At 37.4% G+C, this 18,230-nt stretch overlaps 1 protein-coding gene across 1 annotated transcript; it reads right to left on the minus strand.

The window, feature by feature from the left end:
* Window positions 1-16,310: 16,310 nt before the first annotated feature.
* On the minus strand, window positions 16,311-17,087 carry LOC110931763. The gene has a single exon (XM_022175144.1). It carries the CDS (start codon window positions 17,085-17,087, stop codon window positions 16,311-16,313), a length of 777 nt encoding a protein of 258 aa, XP_022030836.1.
* Between the last annotated feature and the right edge of the window lie 1,143 nt (window positions 17,088-18,230).

Genomic DNA, 18,230 nt, shown 5'->3' on the forward strand with positions numbered 1-18,230 from the left:
TTTTATTCAACGTCAACCTAATCTACTGATTCATTCACGCTACTTTCTCTTATTACATAAATCACGTCGATCTTCATACCATTCTTTAGCCGATTTTGGACTCATATGATATGTTCATATGCATGATTACCTATTTTTATCTGAATTTGGATCCAGGTTCTTGGATAATCTCCATTATTCACCGATCTTCATTCAATTTTGTTCGTATTCTGCAGGTTTAAGTTTTGTATTTAAGTTTCTTTTGTTTATGCTACGATTTCAATTTTTGAGTAACCTAATTAGTTTTTATTCGGTGCATTGCAATCTTATCATTCTGATGCATGATTACCTAGTTTTGATTTGCCCTAAATCATAAGTGGGGAATTGTGAGTCGAATTGTAAAAATCTTATCATTCTTTGAGTAACTTGTGAGTTTTGATAATTGCAATCAATATGTTTGATTTTTGCCCTGTCATTGTTGGAAAAGATTTTGATTTAGTTTTTCTTTTCATTTACAAAAAATCTATTGTTAAATCACTTTAGCATATTTGTTGTGTCTAAAACTGTTATTTAATGCTTTTATTATATTATTTTTTTCAATGGGAATAATATATATGTTGTTGTTTGTGGAATAAGTTAATCATTGTTGGTTAATAGGCAGAGGATATGCTTAGTTATGTTAGGTTATTTTGTTGACACTTATCTTAGTTAAAATATTAGGCATTTTTTAGTTTCTATGTATTTAGGAGTGCAATTAAATCCAGCTTGGCTCATTAACATTTTAGTTAAGAGAGGTCAAATTTGAGCATGAATTGTTAGTAATGTTACAGGTTGTTAAATAAGTTAGAGCTCAGTTCAGTTACACCATTTGGCAAACAACATTGATAACTCTATATATAATAATGTAATAAGTGTTTTTTTTTAACTATGTGTATACTTGTATTTATTCTGCAGTCATGTGTTATATAAATTTTATTATATTTATTAGTTACTAGGCTCATGAGTTCATTCAAGCTTGATGTATGAAGCTTGGCCTTGTTTGTTAAACGAGATAGTTTAGGCTTGAGCTTACGATCAAGCTCCCTTAAAGTTTGATTCGAGAATTAAACAAGTCAATCTTTAGTAGCTCCCAAGCGGCTAACTTTGTCTGCGCCCTTAGTTGTATTATTATGTGGGTTTACTAATTTCACTTTTCTAGTTGCTAATATTTCCACATTAATTTACTATTTACACATTACATATTTTAATCTTGTTTACAGTAGTATAGTAGTATGTTCGACTTACTGAATGGGACTAGATATTGGATGCCTCATGTTATCACGGATCATAAGCCTATTGCTGGTATGGTATTCGCTAAATTGGATTTTGATGTTTCTAAATTAGATACCTAATGTTGTCACAAACCATAAACATTTCTACATTGCTCCCCATTGTCTCTTTTTGTAGCGAAAGTTAATAGCAAGAAAAAGAAAGGGAAGTGCAATTCATGTGGCAAACTTGGCTACCTTATTTCTCAGAACTGTCCAAAAAGAAAATCTAACTGATGAAGTGGTTATTGTGATGAAGATAATCATTCCAACGAATATAGTCATAGCGAATGAAGTTTCATTTTATTGTTGTAATTTAGTTTGAATAAGGCATCCATCTAGTATGAGTTTTAACATTTAACATTTCATGTGGCGAAATTAATAGTTTGTTCTAATGGTGGATTTTATATTTTTATATCTTATTATGACAATGTTCCATTATTATTCTGTATAGGTTTGTTTTCTTTTTTGTCATCATATTTCATATGTGTAAGTGTTTGCTTTACATATGTGTATGTGTTTTACATATGTGTAGCTAATGTACACATGTGTAAATTGTTAACTGTCATATATCTATGTATGTTTTACATAGGTGGAGCTAATGTACACGTTTAAACAGTTCACTGATAACACATTTGTGTCAATTTACACATGTGCAGTTGATTTACACATGTGTAAACTATGTTTTTACATATGTGCAACTGATGTAGACACGTGAAATTTGTTCATTGTCACATATATGTGTTTGTTTTACATATGTGCAATTGATATACACATGTGTAAATCTTCATATGTATATGCTTATTTTTATAACTATTATGATTTACACATGTGTAAACCTTCATATTTAAGATTTACATATCTGTAAAAACATATAAAAATTTGTTTTGGCTTCAGTGTACCATTTTTTCTTAACATTCCATATGGGAAATAACGAGTCTACAAGGCAAAAAATTGACTATAATCGTCATTTTGTTGCTAGGAATATGAAACCGTAAACATTGGTGATAGAGGACGTCTAATTATTGGCTTATGTACGTAGATCCTGGTAAATGTGCTCGACCACCGGATTAGCCCGAACAAATCCCGACATCATTAAAACTTCCTTAGACTTCTCCTTTACATTCGCACATCCAAACGCACCACATCAAGTATTACATATGTGTAGGTGTGTGTTTTGCATTAGTGTAAATATCATGTATCATTATGTAATATGTCTTCACACATGTGTAAACTATTCATTGTTACATATAATCCTTTTTTTGGTAAAAGAGGACGGATAAATTTTACTAATAACAAAAACCAGCCATACATCCAACCCCACCTATTAACAACAAAAACTAACAGCCCCTTTATTGCCCAGCCCCAAAACCCCAACAGAACACCATGATCAAACGGATATTAGTGATTACACAACCTAACCCAATCAGCTATATACAAACTAACCACGGGCATCTTCAAATTCCTAGTTACCACAGCAGCTCCAGTCAGCATCATTTTCTTATTCTTCCCATTCTTTGTACCTGTTTCATCAGTATTTTTCTTTTTTGTTTTTGTTGCCCTTTTTGGTTCAGCTCCTTCTATTTTCCCTTTTTGCCTCCTATTTCTATTTCCATAAACATGTAACAATTTTAAACGACGTTTTTAATATGCATTAGTAGCAGCTTTGCAACTGCTTACTTATACATGTGTAAATTGTTTAATCACTCAAATTGGATATTAACTAAAATGATTTACACATGCGCAAGTAGATTACTTACATATGTGTAAACAACTTATTTACACACGTGTAAATTGCTTAATCACTCAAATTCAATATCAACTAAGATAATTTACACGTATGTAAATTGCTTAATCACTCAAATTCAATATTAACTAAAATGAATTCACATGTGTAAACAAACTACTTACACATGTGTAAATTGCTTAATCACTCAAATTGAATATTGACTAAGATGATTTACAGATGTGTAAACAGATTACTTACACTTGTGTAAACATCTTATTTACACATGTGTAAATTATTTAATCACTCAAATTCAATCTTGACTTAAATTATTTGCACATGTGTAAACCTTCATACATATAATTATTTAGTTAATATATATTTTTATATTACATACCTTCACGTGTGACAACTAATTGGAGTTTCTTTTATTGTTTTTCCATAACCGTGTTCACCATCTGTTTCTTTTTCTTTTTTTGTTCACCACTCCTTGATCCTTCTGTTAATACAATAAAATGTAATTAAACAACATGTATAAATAGCCTACTTACACATGTGTAAATTGCTTAATTACACAAAAGTAATAGTAACTAAAATGATTTACACATGTGTAAACAACTTATTTACACATGTGTCATGTTTAGATACCATAAGGAACATTAGAATCAACAAAACGTTGACCAATTAGTCGAAAATCAGTGCTACTGATAGACGTTGCAGAACTTACAAATAGTGAATCGTTTCATAAATTAAATACCGATTTGACAATAAGCATTCTTCTTTCACTTTCAGAATCATAAAGTTTCACTAAATTAACATAAAACAACCAATTAACACCTAATATAAACTGAAGAACTCACCGGTTAAACAAGAAAACTAAAGAACTAACTGACACCGATTAAATCAATTCACGGCCAAACAAACATCTATTATAATTAACACCAACATTATCAAACATATCATACTATTGGACATATTTCAATCCCTACTAACTTTGCGAAGTCAACCATTAACATACAACAAATTCAATAATAACTTTGATAAAACCTAATTCAAAATACACAACGATCACAAACAATTGTGATTCTCTAACGATCTATCGTTGCATAATATAACCTAACTTACTGCAAACTGAATGATTTACTAAACCTAGGGCAAAAAAAACTCAAACTTGCAAGCTCAAATCATACCACAATTCGACAACACAATGATCACAGATAATTTTCGGTTCTTTAATGATATATCGTTGCTAATTTAAACTAATTTACTACAAACTAGCCGATTTACTTAAACTAGGGCAAAAATTGAACTAGAAAGCTCAAATCACATAATAAAGTGACAAAACTGAAGAACTCACCAGTTAAATTGGTTCAAATCGAAAAGAAAACTTGATAGCAACTTCTTGTGAACTTGTGAACTTGATAGCAACTTCTTGCTTAAACAATGTTCTGATATGACAGATAAAATGCAATACTTACAATTAACCAGTTGTAAAAGAAAACTGAAACCAGCTTTTGCATTTGTGAACTTGATAGCAACTTCTTGCTTAAACAATGTTCTGATATGATAGATAAAATGCAGAAATGCTACATAATTCATTTAGTTTCTGGAATTTGAGAACCGTTGTGTCTAATCATATAAACTATCGCGATAACTTTCTGTTGAAGTGCAAGAACGAGTATAAAGATAAGTTAAAGATAAGTCAAGAACAAAGAAGAACACTTGAAGAAAAATCAAGAACTTGGAAGTATTACCTGTTTTGTAGCTCCATCTTGTTTGTTGTCTATGTATTTGTATTCAGTCAATGAACTTTATTTGAGTTAGTTAATAACTTTTTTTTTGAAATCAATGGGTAGATAAACAAAGCCAAGAAGAGTAACGTTACCGATCAATCCGTTGATGAAAAGCTTAGAAAAGAAGGATGAGATATCGGCAGTTAGCTCGAATATGTGATTAAGGTAAGCGTGCTGTAAAGTTGCATTTGATTTTTAAAACATTTCCCACTGATATAATATTTTAGAAATGGTGATAACTGATGTAGCGAATATACACAATCTTATTATGTTTGTAAGGTTTGTAACAAGTTTACGGCTAATTGTACTGGATCTTGTTTGTTGTCTATGTATTTGTATTAAGTTAATGAACACTGTACACTGCATGTATACACATTCGTCTTGTACACACCGAGACGGCTTTGTTAATTTTAATGAAGCAACGAAGATTGAGGATGCCAAACAGAAACTAAATGAATTATGCAACATATCCATATCCCCTTGGTAGTTGTTACCATATGATACATGATAAAAGCGCTTCTCTAGACAAATGTCGATAAACGTTGATCGGAACACGCCACTTAGATTGGAGGATGAGTTGATTTGACTATGGGAACAGTGGCTATGGGAAATGCAAACCGCAATCGTTTGTGACTATGGGAATGGTGGCAATTGTCACACCCCAACCGATGGCGGAATCATCGGGGCGTAGCACTAAGCGAAACAGATTGTCCAAGAGAATCCATAACAACTATTAGTGACAATATAATTAACGTTCACGTCCGATACCATAAACATATAAAGCATAAACAGTTATTACAGACATTGTTTCTCAAAGACAAATAAATTGTTCCGACAACTCAGATTTTATTTGTGGGTTTTTAGACCACCTAACTTGATTCCATAAACGTTCAGCAAACATAGCATCCTAGACACCTGTCACATACGTTAAAATAAAAGTCAATACACATAGTGTAAAGGTGAGTACACAAGTTTAATAGCATATAGTATAGCGGAAGCGATTTACGCATAACCAGCATGTAACACGTAGAAATGTGAAGCAAGTAAGCTATCGACAATGACATATGCAACCGACATGACTGCGAGTATAGAATGCGCAACACATTATCACCACTGTGACCATGTGAAGTAAAACCCTCAACAACCCCTGTCCACGACAGGTGCTGAGTCCAAACTATAGTACTATCGTTGCTAAGGTGTCAGGCAAACAATCATTGTGTAAACATAACATACAAGCATTCATCGAAAACACGTATAACATGCGAGAGCGGTTGGCGTATAAAAAGTGTTTGCGTTGTGGGTCGATGTGATTTGATATAGGTAAAGTATGTAACACCCAAAAGTGCGTTAAGCAAAAAGGGGTTCGAGTATACTCACAGTTCGTGTTTAGTAAATAAACACAATCTTAGATTGAAAAGTGCGCGTGGGAAATTAGCCTGATCACAGAACGATAGCGTAAGCGTTGAACAGTGCGTAACAGTGTGCTGGATCAGATGGTGAGTCGATTGGATGACCATCCAGACGGATGACCATTCGGTCGGCTGGTCATTCGATTGGGGGAATGGGTTTGCAAAATATTTGAACTTTTGAAGTTTTTGTTGTAGTATAGTTCAAGTTATTCGATCAGATGGTCATCCGGACGGATGGCCATTCGATCGGATGGCTATTCGGTTGAAAGCTGATATTCTTTGAAATTTTGCAAAATTGTTTAAGTGTTGAAATTACAAGTCACCTGGTCGCATAGTCATTCGATCGGATGATCTGATCGAATGACTATTCGATCGAGCAACTCTTTGTTCGGAAAACTTTGTAAAATCAGTTAAGTTGAGAAGTTTTGCGGTTTAACAGAGACGGCGTGACGACGTGTTAAGCAACGGAAACCATACCAAGTCCAACTCAGTCGATCGGATGGGAATCACCCCATTCGATCAGACTTAACTATTCTTGACAGAGTTTCATGTTCAACCTGAGAATCGGTCGTCTCTTCGGTAGAAATCCATTCTCAAACCGGTTCTCCACTAGAGAATGAGTAGAGAGCCTGAACGAGTCCAGATTCTAACTATTTTGAGTGAAAAGTGAAAGACGTTGAAGAAAAGTTTGAATCAGTTGTTAAATGTTTAGATTCTTGTCGAAATCAGTGTAAAAACATGTAGAAATCCTTTAGATCTGAACGAACTTTGATGAGATGAGGTCATTCAATAGTGTTAATCGGAACCCATGATGACGTCACCTTTAATCAGTCCAAAACCAGCGACTTCATGGTGAAAATGTAATATTTGATGGAGAAGATGATGAGAAAGTGTGTGCTGATGATGAAAGTACAAGATTTAGAGTGAAAACTTACAAGAATCGCGAGGAATCGAGAGAAAAGAGCATGAGAGTGCGTGGGTCGGATAGAGCTATCACATCAATGAACACTTGATGTGACAGGGGGTATTTATAGGTGAGGGGTGAGAAAGGCGGTGCGAGGGTTAAGCGGGTCGGATGGCTAGTCGATCGGATGGCCATCCGATCGGATGATCATTCAATCGGTTGGTCATTCGATCCGACGGCTTGCGCGAGTTAGTTTTCCGACTTTCATTTCGTGCGTTGAGCGTTGCGTTTAAGCGAGTTGCGAGTAAGCGATACGATAGTATTAAACATATAGTTACACAAATAAGATAATTCCTAAAAAGCTTAAAGTAAGTCTGCGTTTCAGGTTTGCGCTGAGATAGCGCTGCGATAGAGTTGCGATTGTGTTTGCGAATAACATTCCAAAACGTATACAAACATGCACAAGTAAAGCACATAATAACACACACACACACATAAAACAATACCAATAGTTGCGTTTCAAGTTGCGATGCGATAACGAGGTGATAGCATTTAGTAATAATACGTTTAGTTGTGATTTCTGCGTTTATCGCATTGTTACTTCACATAATAATAAATCGTAGCTTAAAATAGCGTAAACCAATATATACGATTATCGAGTCTGAAAGTACAAGCAATAATTAAGCAAGGAATGTCAGATCTGACTAATGATCTGACTTTAACTTTGACTTTGACTTGTACTTTGACTTTCTGAAAAGTCGGGTTGTTACAGCCTCCCCTACTTTAGGGAATTTCGTCCTGAAATTAAGGCGTAGGCGTAACGAAAAGTTGTGGATATTTAGCCTTCATATCACTCTCTAGTTCCCAGGTAAACTCGGCGCCGCGTTTGCCTTCCCAGCGAACCTTCACTATAGGAATGCGTGAGCGTCGGAGTTTCTTGGTCTCTCGGTCCATGATCTCTACTGGCTTTTCCATGAAGTGTAATGTTTCGTCCACTTGTAAATCCTCAAAAGGAACATGTAAATTCTACTCGGCTAGACACTTTTTGAGGTTCGAGACGTGGAAAGTTGGAGGTACGTTGCTGAGTTCCTCTGATAGTTCAAGTCTGTAGGCCACTTTTCCAATTCTTTCCAGAATTTTAAAGGGTCCAACATATTAAGGCACGAGCTTTCCTTTCTTGCCGAATCGGATCACCCCTTCCAAGGTGAAACCTTTAGGAGTACGTGATCACCAACTTCGAACTCAAGGGGCTTGCGGCGTTTGTCGGTGTAACTCTTTTGACGACTCCGGGCTTTCAAGAGATTGTCTCGTATTTGGAGGATCATGTCAGTCATTTCTTGCAATGACTCAGGACCGGTAATTTGCGCATCTCCGATCTCGTGCCATACAATAGGCGATAGACATTTTCTTCCATATAATGCCTCAAATGGTGCCATTTGAATGCTAGAGTGATAACTGTTGTTGTACGAGAATTCGACTACAGGTAAATGTCACATCCCGACCACGTAAAACAACAAAACTTGGCGGAAACATCGAGGAGTGTTGGTGTTCCAGAAATGTCTGCGATCGAGTAAATAGCTCTACGAACGAATGGATTAGATCGACTTGGAAAATGGAAAGATTTGTACAAGTTATACGTTTCGTCACCACTTTGTGGAAAAGCCTTTTTTTTTGGGTAAAGGGTTACCCCGGTGATTCTATATATTCACAACCAAAGAAAACAAGTAGTGTAGAAAGCCTACACTAGTTCAATCACAGGACATGCCCCATGAAAGTAAACACGAAAACAAGAAAACAACCAACAAGAAGCAACACAACTAGACACACACTTCTAGAAACAAAATAGACTAAACGACTCAATCAGCCATCACCATTCGCGAGCTCAGAGGTAACAATCTCCCAATCGCCTAGCAGCCTTCGCACATTCGCACAATCTTTAAGCTTCGCACCCATTAATTTGTATCGAACCTGTTGGATAATAAGAGCACTTATAGTTTCAGGAGGTCTCAATTGGTTCTTGAACATTCTCGCATTCCTTTCCTGCCAAATGAAATAAGCATTGGCCGCTACTAATAATCTAGCAACGTAGTTGACTACAGATTTGGACTTGGACCGCACTAAAAGCTAGTCAACGATATCCACCCACTTCGCTTGGACTGAATCCATTCCCACTTTATGTCTAACACCCTGCCAAACTCGAGTAGAGAATTTGCATTCAAAGAACAAATGATTATGAGAATCATGATCAGCATAACATAGCAGGCAGCACATCATATTCATATTCTTACGACACGAAAAATCCCACTTCAGAATCTTATCCTGGGTAAGCAGCTTACGCCTCATGATTAACCACATTAAAAACGCATGTCGCGGAATGCACTGCGAGAACCAAACAATAGGACACCACTCAACATCCAATTGACGGTGCCTGATAGAATCCCAAACCCCAGCCGAAGAGAACTCACGAAACTGATCACCTGAACGCCACAAAAGTTTATCTTCTTTGTTCGAATCAAATGTCAGCTGATCAAGTTGGATAAGAACAGGAAAAGTGTCTCTCCACGCATCTGGCCATCTCCAAGTACAATTAGAATAAATATCAGAAAATTTAGAATCCATATTGAAACCTGCATTAGCAATAGCTCTAGGAGAAATAATCTGATTCAGCGGCCCTAAATGACTCCACGAATCAAACCAAGCTGAAGTTTTCGCGCCGTTACCCACCTCGGACCAAACAAAATTCCTCACATCCTGTCGAGTTTGAAGAATTTTCCTCCACGACCAGCAACAACTAGAGGGAACATTACAAGCCCAGAAACTTTTACCCTTCAACCTGTAAGAATGAATCCACTCTACCCATAACGAGTTACGCCTAGAAAGAATACTCCAGATATGAGAAGACATAAGAGCTTTATTAACATCACCAATTCGACGGATACCTAAACCTCCTTCATATTTAGGAACACACACCGAATTCCAAGAAACTTTAGCCCGACCCTTCTGAAAAGCACTATCTTGGGACCATAAAAAATTCCTCAACAGCGCTTCTAACTTAAGGATTACCCGAGATGGCAGAATAAACACAGAAGACCAGTACACATGCAAAGAGAACAAGACTGATATTATGAGTTGCAACCTGCCCGCAAAAGATAGTAATTTATTTTGCCAGTGCATAATACGCTTTTCAAACTTCTCCACCAACACATCACAATCTTTATAGAGTAATCGAGTAGATATGAGAGGCACACCCAAATATCTAACTGGCAAAGAACCCTCCGCGAAAGGCATAATGTTTAAAATAGCCGTTTTAACAAACGAAGGCACATTAGAGAAGAAGACTGTGCTTTTGTTAACACTAGGGAGCAAACCTGACATCTTCGTAAACGAATTGAGCGAATTCATAATGCATCTGGCTGAAGCAATCTCACCCCGAGAGAAAATAAAGAGGTCATCCGCAAAACAGAGATTAATAATCTGTTGTCGTTCACATTTGTTGTGAAATTTAAAGGAAGAGTCGATCCGAACCGTATGCTGTAAAATAGCCGTGAGAACCTCCATGACTAGGGTGAACAAATATGGCGAAATAGGATCTCCTTGCCTAAGCCCCCGATTACCCTTGAAAAAACCATGCACATCACCGTTAATGCACACTGAAAACGTGGTAGTAGAGACACAAACCATAATCCAGTGAACCATGGTAGGATGAAACCCGAAACCAACCAGAGTTCTCTTTAAGAAACGCCAATCAACAGTGTCATAAGCCTTCTGAATATCAACTTTAAACGCACATTTAGGAGGCCCGATATTCCTATGATAATTGTGCATCAACTCTTGAGTTAACAAGATATTATCGGATATTTTCCTCCCCGGTACAAAGGCCGATTGGTTTCCACTGACTATATCGTTCAACGCCACTTTTATTCTTTCAGCAATAATTTTGCTAATACATTTGTATAACACATTGCAACAGGCAATCGGCCTATAATCCGTAACAACCGACGGAGAGGGAATTTTAGGGATAAGAACAATGAGGGTGTGGTTTAATTCCCGAAGAAGCTTACCTGTGGCAAAAAAATCAATAACCGCATTGGACACTTCACTACCGATAATCGGCCAGGCTCCTTTAAAAAATCCTGCTGTGTACCCATCTGGCCCCGGGGCTTTATCCGACCCCATAGAAAACATAGCCTTCCTAACCTCTTCCGCTGTGACTGGCCGAACCATATGAAGAGCTATATCCCTCTCAATCGTTTTAGTAAACAACTCAGGAGACGGGCTGAGAGACGTAACACCCGGGGATCCCAGAAACTTCTCGTAATGCTCAACAAACGCTTTCTGAACCATAGCATTTTCATGAAGATTCCCACTAGCATCCCGAATAACATCGATACGGCTGTAATGGATTCTATTTTTGAGAGACGAGTGGAAAAAAGCCGTATTCATGTCACCTGCCGCTAACCACTCTACCTTGGATTTCTGCTTCAAAAAACGTTCTTCATCAAGCAAAGCAACCTGAAAATCATTACGGACAATGGCTTCCTCTTTCCGTAAAGTATCACTCGACGGATCAAGATCAATATCACGCTGAATACTATCCAACTTCTCACGTAAAACTTGAACTTTTTTATGGAGATTACCTTGCTGAAACAGTAAGACACGAAGAGGAGACTTCAGAAGCCGGAGCTTCTTAACCACCGAGAACTGATAAACACCACTAATACTCGTACCCCAAACCCGCTTCATAATCGGTAAAAAATCTGGCTTATGCATAAAAAAATTAGCGAACTTGAAAGGCCGACACTTTACCTTATCAGAATCTGAAATCTTAAGAACACATGGTGAGTGATCCGAAAGGCTAGCCGATTGGAAAATCGCAACCCCATTCGGAAACTGGGATATAAAATGAGTATTGCCCATCACTCTATCAATCTTCTTCATTAACCCGATCCCCTTCTTGGGTTTCTGACTCCACGTAAAGTGCACCCCGGACCGCTTTACATCCATCATCTGAATATCATCCACACAAGCTTGAAACTCCCTCATGCTTAAAGAAACCGATGAAGACCCCATAGATTTATCTTCAAGATTCAAGGCAGAGTTAAAGTCACCTAACATGACCCAAGGGTTATCACGAACGAAATTTTTGTGCAACGAGAGATGATTCCATAACTCCCTCCGAGAGATATAATAATTTGCTGCATAAATAATTGAGCAGAAAATCATTATTTTCTCCTTTTTAAACATAAGTTGCACGTGCATAACCTGATCAGATTCATTCAGCACCATAACATCAAAAATATGAGGATCCCAGCCGACTATAATTCTCGTTCCTTTATTACAGCGAGCCCCATTAGAAGTCCACTGCCAAGACCGAAAAACCGATTTGCACACTCTAGAAAGATTACCCACCTCCACATGAGATTCAAGAATAGCACAAAGACTTAAATTGTAACTTTTAATAGCATGACGAACCTCCGACTGCTTAATGGGGCCGTTCAAACCCCTAATATTCCATGACGCTATACTAACCATGAGTAACCGATGAAGAAGGAGTGCTTGCCCCTTTTTTAGTATCAATTTTAATAGTTCCCTGCCTTAAAAAGCCGTCCATATCATAACCATGCATCTCACTAAAATCATCGACCACCTCGACATCTTCCTCATCATGTTTAGCCGAAGCTGGCATCTCATCATGTTTAGCCGAATCTAGCATCTCATCCCCCTCTTCGTCATTTGTGGGCAGATCGTTAAGGACATCAAAAGGATTGTTTGACCGAGTGTTACTCGCACTTGACCTATTAGCTGACTCCTCTTTCTTTTTACCAACGACTGGACGATATTCGAATTTTGGCTTAGGTTTGTTCACCGGAAAACCAGTCTGTCTAGCAACCTTTTTACTGTGGACCCCCGTATAACCCTCCTCATCAGTAACCGGATGCTTACCAGGACGTCTACCTTGATTATGCTGCTTACCTCCCTTTTCCATGTTCCTAGCATTACCTTGCCTCGAGGCCTGGAAAGGACAGGTATCATCGGAATGTCCAAAAACGGAACACTGCGCACATCGAAGCGGATACCATTCATACTCAACCGTCATAGTTTCTTTAGAAAACCCATCTCCCTCCATATCAGGAATCGCCATTGTGATCTCTTCTCTAAGACTTTTATCAGCTGAAACCTCTATAAGAGCTCTCGCATAGCTACTGCGCCCCCACATGTCCATGCACATCGACGTAGTGTATGAATCTAGGGCTTTTGGTACCCCAATAGTGGTCGCTATCATGCTCAGGCCATCCTCAGTATAAGCAGCAATCGGAACATCATGAATTTTAACCCAAATCTGGACCTTCTTGACTTCTTTTTTTTCCAACTTAGCTGATGGGCTCCATATATCTAGAAACATAGGTTGGGAGCGAATAATCCACGGGCCATCTTGCATAACCTTCATCATACCAGCTTCATCAGCAAATTTAAAGAAAAAAAACCCCTTAGCGTTCATCATGGACTTCTGGATTCCATATTTTTTCCAATTGTTTCTCACATAGTAGTCCACTACAGGGTAAGCCACTCGATCCCCGAGAAAATAACCAACCAAAGTATTTGCCATCTTATCATGAACACTACGCACAGATTCCCTTGGTAATACAACATCACACCCCTCATGCACTGATTCACTTACCAGGGAACGAAAATTCACCTTTAAAGATTTATTTCCAAGCAGAGAATCAGCATACGACATAGATTTAGAAGAACTGGCCACATTCCCATTTGTATCATCACCCTGGCGTTGATTCTGAACATCATCATTCCCCTTAACACCAACAAACTGATCCTTTGAAATTGGTGAGTTAAGAGACTGATAAGAACCCTCCTTACCTGCATTCGGCTCTACGCTTCTCAAACGAATATCCTGAGGACATGCTTCATCTTCCGTACTCTCATTCAAAATCCCACCTTCTGCCATACTATTCTGAGAAAAATCCATGGCCGGTGAAGATTCCTTGACAGGCAAAGGAACCGGCACAGATATCTTTTCAAGCTCATCGATTACGTTAATCGGTTTGGGGACAGAATTCTGCTTATAAATTCCTCTACGAGCAAGTTTAGGATTACCCTCCGTTGTACCGCGGCTTCCAGCAACCTTGGAGATTAATGGTGGCTTACCACGATCCGGCTGAGCATCATAATTCTTCCGAGCATCCATCTTGTATTAAACCCCTCTCTCAAAAACCACGTGAATGAAACCAGCATGCAAACAGAAAAAACCACCGAAAGCAAAGAACGAATAAAACAGAAAACCCTAAATCTAGCAAACCCTATTTCATGCAGCCCTTCGCAACATATAGAACCACTGGTTATTCAAGATCCTGAATGATCGATAAACCAAGAAGACCTATACACCACGATGAACTAACACCAAAATACGGCGGCGATTGAAAGCAAAAAACGAAAAAACCCTAGATCAAAATCGGTCAACCCTGCTAACTAGTTCGTTATAGAGATTAAAGGCCTAATCTCTAATCACAGACTGTTATACAGAGAATTACGACTGAAATCATAGAGTTCATGATGATCAAGAAAATCGCCAGGCTAGAGAGAGAGCATTAGGGGCATTAGGGTTTTAAACTAAGGCTTTGTGGAAAAGCCTTAGGTATGAATATGTTAGATTATTGTTTCACAACCATGGTATTTAAAGTTATGTTTTATTTATTAACAAACAGGGGTTACATTGTCTAAAAACAGAAGAAACAAGAGTACATAACATTATTTAAACTAATCTTGCTTCTTTTATGTCACTAAGGCCCGAGTCCACCCTAGTGTATCCTGATCAAAGCTATGCACCAGCTCCTGAAAACACATGTGAAAATAGGTACGTCAGCATAAAAATGCTTGTGAGATACATAGGTTTTGTTAAAATAGGATTCATGACTTATAAATTTAAAAGAATGTTCAATCAAAAAGTAGTCATGAATCTTGTTAAGTGTTTTCTTTCACAAATCATATAAAAACTTGATAAGAAATCAGATTACATAAAAGAAAGATGTATGGTTAATTTAATAACCAAGTAAAATGAGTTGTATGAAATAAACTGTTTGTAAAACAATGTCTTGTGAAAAATATGTTATATGTCTAAATTGAAATAATTGAAATAACGCTACGATATGCAGTATCATACAAGCACTTATATATAGGAAGTACCAGTGGCATATCCACCATGCTTGTATCATATTACACACGCCTCGTTACTCAAATCACTTACCCAAACAAACCCCCAATATAAATTGTTCATGTTTAAACCAATTGTCAAATGTTATTGTGTAAACCATGTCAAAATGTTTATGTCAAATGTAAATCACGTAATGTGTAAACCAATGTTAAATGCTTATGTCAAATGTAAATCATGTAATATGTAATCAAATGTCATGTATGGCAAGTGAAATATATCAACTAAACCATAGGTAAAATGCACAAAACAGGGTATTGAAGTAAAACACAGTTTAAATCAAAGTTATGTTTTATGAAATAAATGCATGCTATACTGATACAAACACCTATGCGGTATTGTGAAAATGCATACATTCAAGCCTTGAGACTATGGCGACAAACCCTTAAACAAATTAAAGGTTTATCTGAGTTATGTGTATCGAATTCGATCATTCCTTCCATCCAAACATACCTAGGATTTTAGGAACGGGAGTTGTCAATTCCTATGGTACCACTACCTACTAACGAACGGCGTGATCAATGTTAATGAATGTATTTTTGTCCCATTTAAGCAAACCAAATGTCATACCAAAATGTAAGCATGTGATGTAAAACAAATGTACTAAGTATGCAACAAATGAACATATATAGCATGTGAAGTAATGTAAAACAATGCACTAAGTATGCACTAAATGGACATACATAGCGTGAAATGTAATGTAAAATGATGTACTAAGTATGCACTAAATGGACATACATAGCATAAAATGTAATGTAAAACGATGTACTAAGTATGCACTAAATGGACATTTTTTTTTTGGGTAAAGGGTTACCCCGGTGATTTTTATAACATAACCAAAACAAAACAAGTAGGAAGGCTAACAACACCCCCTAGTTCTCTTCGTGACATACCACAAAAGAGTAAACAAGGACACACAACCAAAACATAACAAGACTAAAAACAATGCAAGCTACAAGCTGAAATTTTCAGTCTTCATCAAAAAACTCGACCCCATCGATCTTCAACTCTTTCAAAAACCTTCGGACATCAACATTAGCTTTATATTTAAACGATATTAACTTTGTTCGAACCGTGCTCATAATGACGTCAGAAATCTGCTCCGGAGGCCTCAAACGGTTGCTAAAAAATCTGGCATTTCTCTCACTCCATATGACATAGGCCGCCACCGCAATAATAAGCCTGCTAGCTACCAGCGAGATTGCCTTCGATTTCGCTCTCGGTATCATCCATTCAACAATCTCATCCCATTTTTCATTAACCATGGTTATTCCCGCTTTACTGCTAACAATGTTCCACACTTTTTTAGAGTAAGAGCATTGAAAAAATAGATGTTCATGCGTTTCAAGATCTGCATAGCACAGCAAACAGCACATTTGGTTCATTGATCCATGAACCATGCGATTCCACTGCATAATACGATCCTGTGTCCACAACTTTCTCTTAAGGATAAGCCAGCACAAGAACGCGTGCTTACGAATGCTGGACGCTGACCAAACAAAGTTTGACCAATCCTTCGGTTGCCCATGGATTCTAATTGTATTCCATACCTCCTTTGTAGCAAATGGAACCAATTTACCTTCTGCATTTCTCCACAAGATCTGGTCCGGAGCATTGGTTATATTTATTGAAGGAAGCTGAAAGAGCACCGGGTAAACGCTCCTCCAGGCCTCCGGCCATCCCCAAGCATCATTCTCAACCACGTCTGCCACTTTAGTCATTACAATGTAGCCATACCTTGCCATTTGTCTCGGAGTAATGATATTTTCCAGCGGGCACACACTACACCATTGATCAAACCAAACATACGTGCTTCGGCCATTACATATTTTATTCTAAAACGATTCCCGAAGAAGAATTCTGCACTTTAACAGTTTTTTCCATCCCCACGGAGCGTTATTCTGCACAGGAATATCCCAAATACTACGATTCTTAAGCCTATGAAGGCCGACCCAATTAGTCCACAGAGATCTTCTGCCCGAAAGAAGACTAAATATATGATACGCCATAAGCGACTTATTTACATCCTCAATCCTCCTAATACCCAGGCCGCCCTCAGACTTTGGAAGGCAAACCTCCTTCCAAGCAACTTTGGCTCTTCCCTTGGAAACAGTACCAGAGCCCCAAAGAAACCACTTCATTTTACTTTCAAGTTCTTTGATAATACTTTTTGGTAAAATAAACACTGATGCCCAGTACACATAGATGGAGGAAAGTACCGATATAATTAACTGGAGTCTACCAGCAAATGAGAGAAATCTATTCTTCCAATCAGAGATTCTCTTGTTCATACGCTCCACCAAAATTTTGCAATCTTTGATTAAGAGTCTAGATGCCAGCAACGGAACACCTAAATACTTAATAGGAAGTTTACCTTCCTCAAAAGGAATCAACAAATGGCGAACTCGTTAGCAGAAGTAATGTAAAACAATGCACTAAGTATGCACTAAATGGACATACATAGCATAAAATGTGATGTAAAACGATGTACTAAGTATGCACTAAATGGACATACATAGCATCAAATATAATGTAAAACGATGTACTAAGTATGCAACAAATGGACATACATAGCAAAAACACAATGAAATCATGTACTATAAGTGTACTAATGAATGTAACAAGCATATGATATGAAAACATGCAAAGCACGAAGTAACAAGTAGGCACATGTGTTTCACCCCAAAACGTTTGAAAAACAGTAAAAGAGGGGACTATGTACTCACTTGAGATTGCTTAATAGTCTTTAGATAACCACCAAGCAATGCTAGAAATATCACGGAATCAAACGGCACCTAATATAGGTAACTACATTAATAAACGGACCTAAATCGGAGGATCAGATAAAATGTGGTTTCATCAACCAAATGAGTGTAAGAACTCATGTA

This window comes from Helianthus annuus, chromosome 3 (genome assembly GCF_002127325.2).
Source record: "Helianthus annuus cultivar XRQ/B chromosome 3, HanXRQr2.0-SUNRISE, whole genome shotgun sequence".
In the NCBI taxonomy this organism is placed as follows: Eukaryota; Viridiplantae; Streptophyta; class Magnoliopsida; order Asterales; family Asteraceae; genus Helianthus; species Helianthus annuus.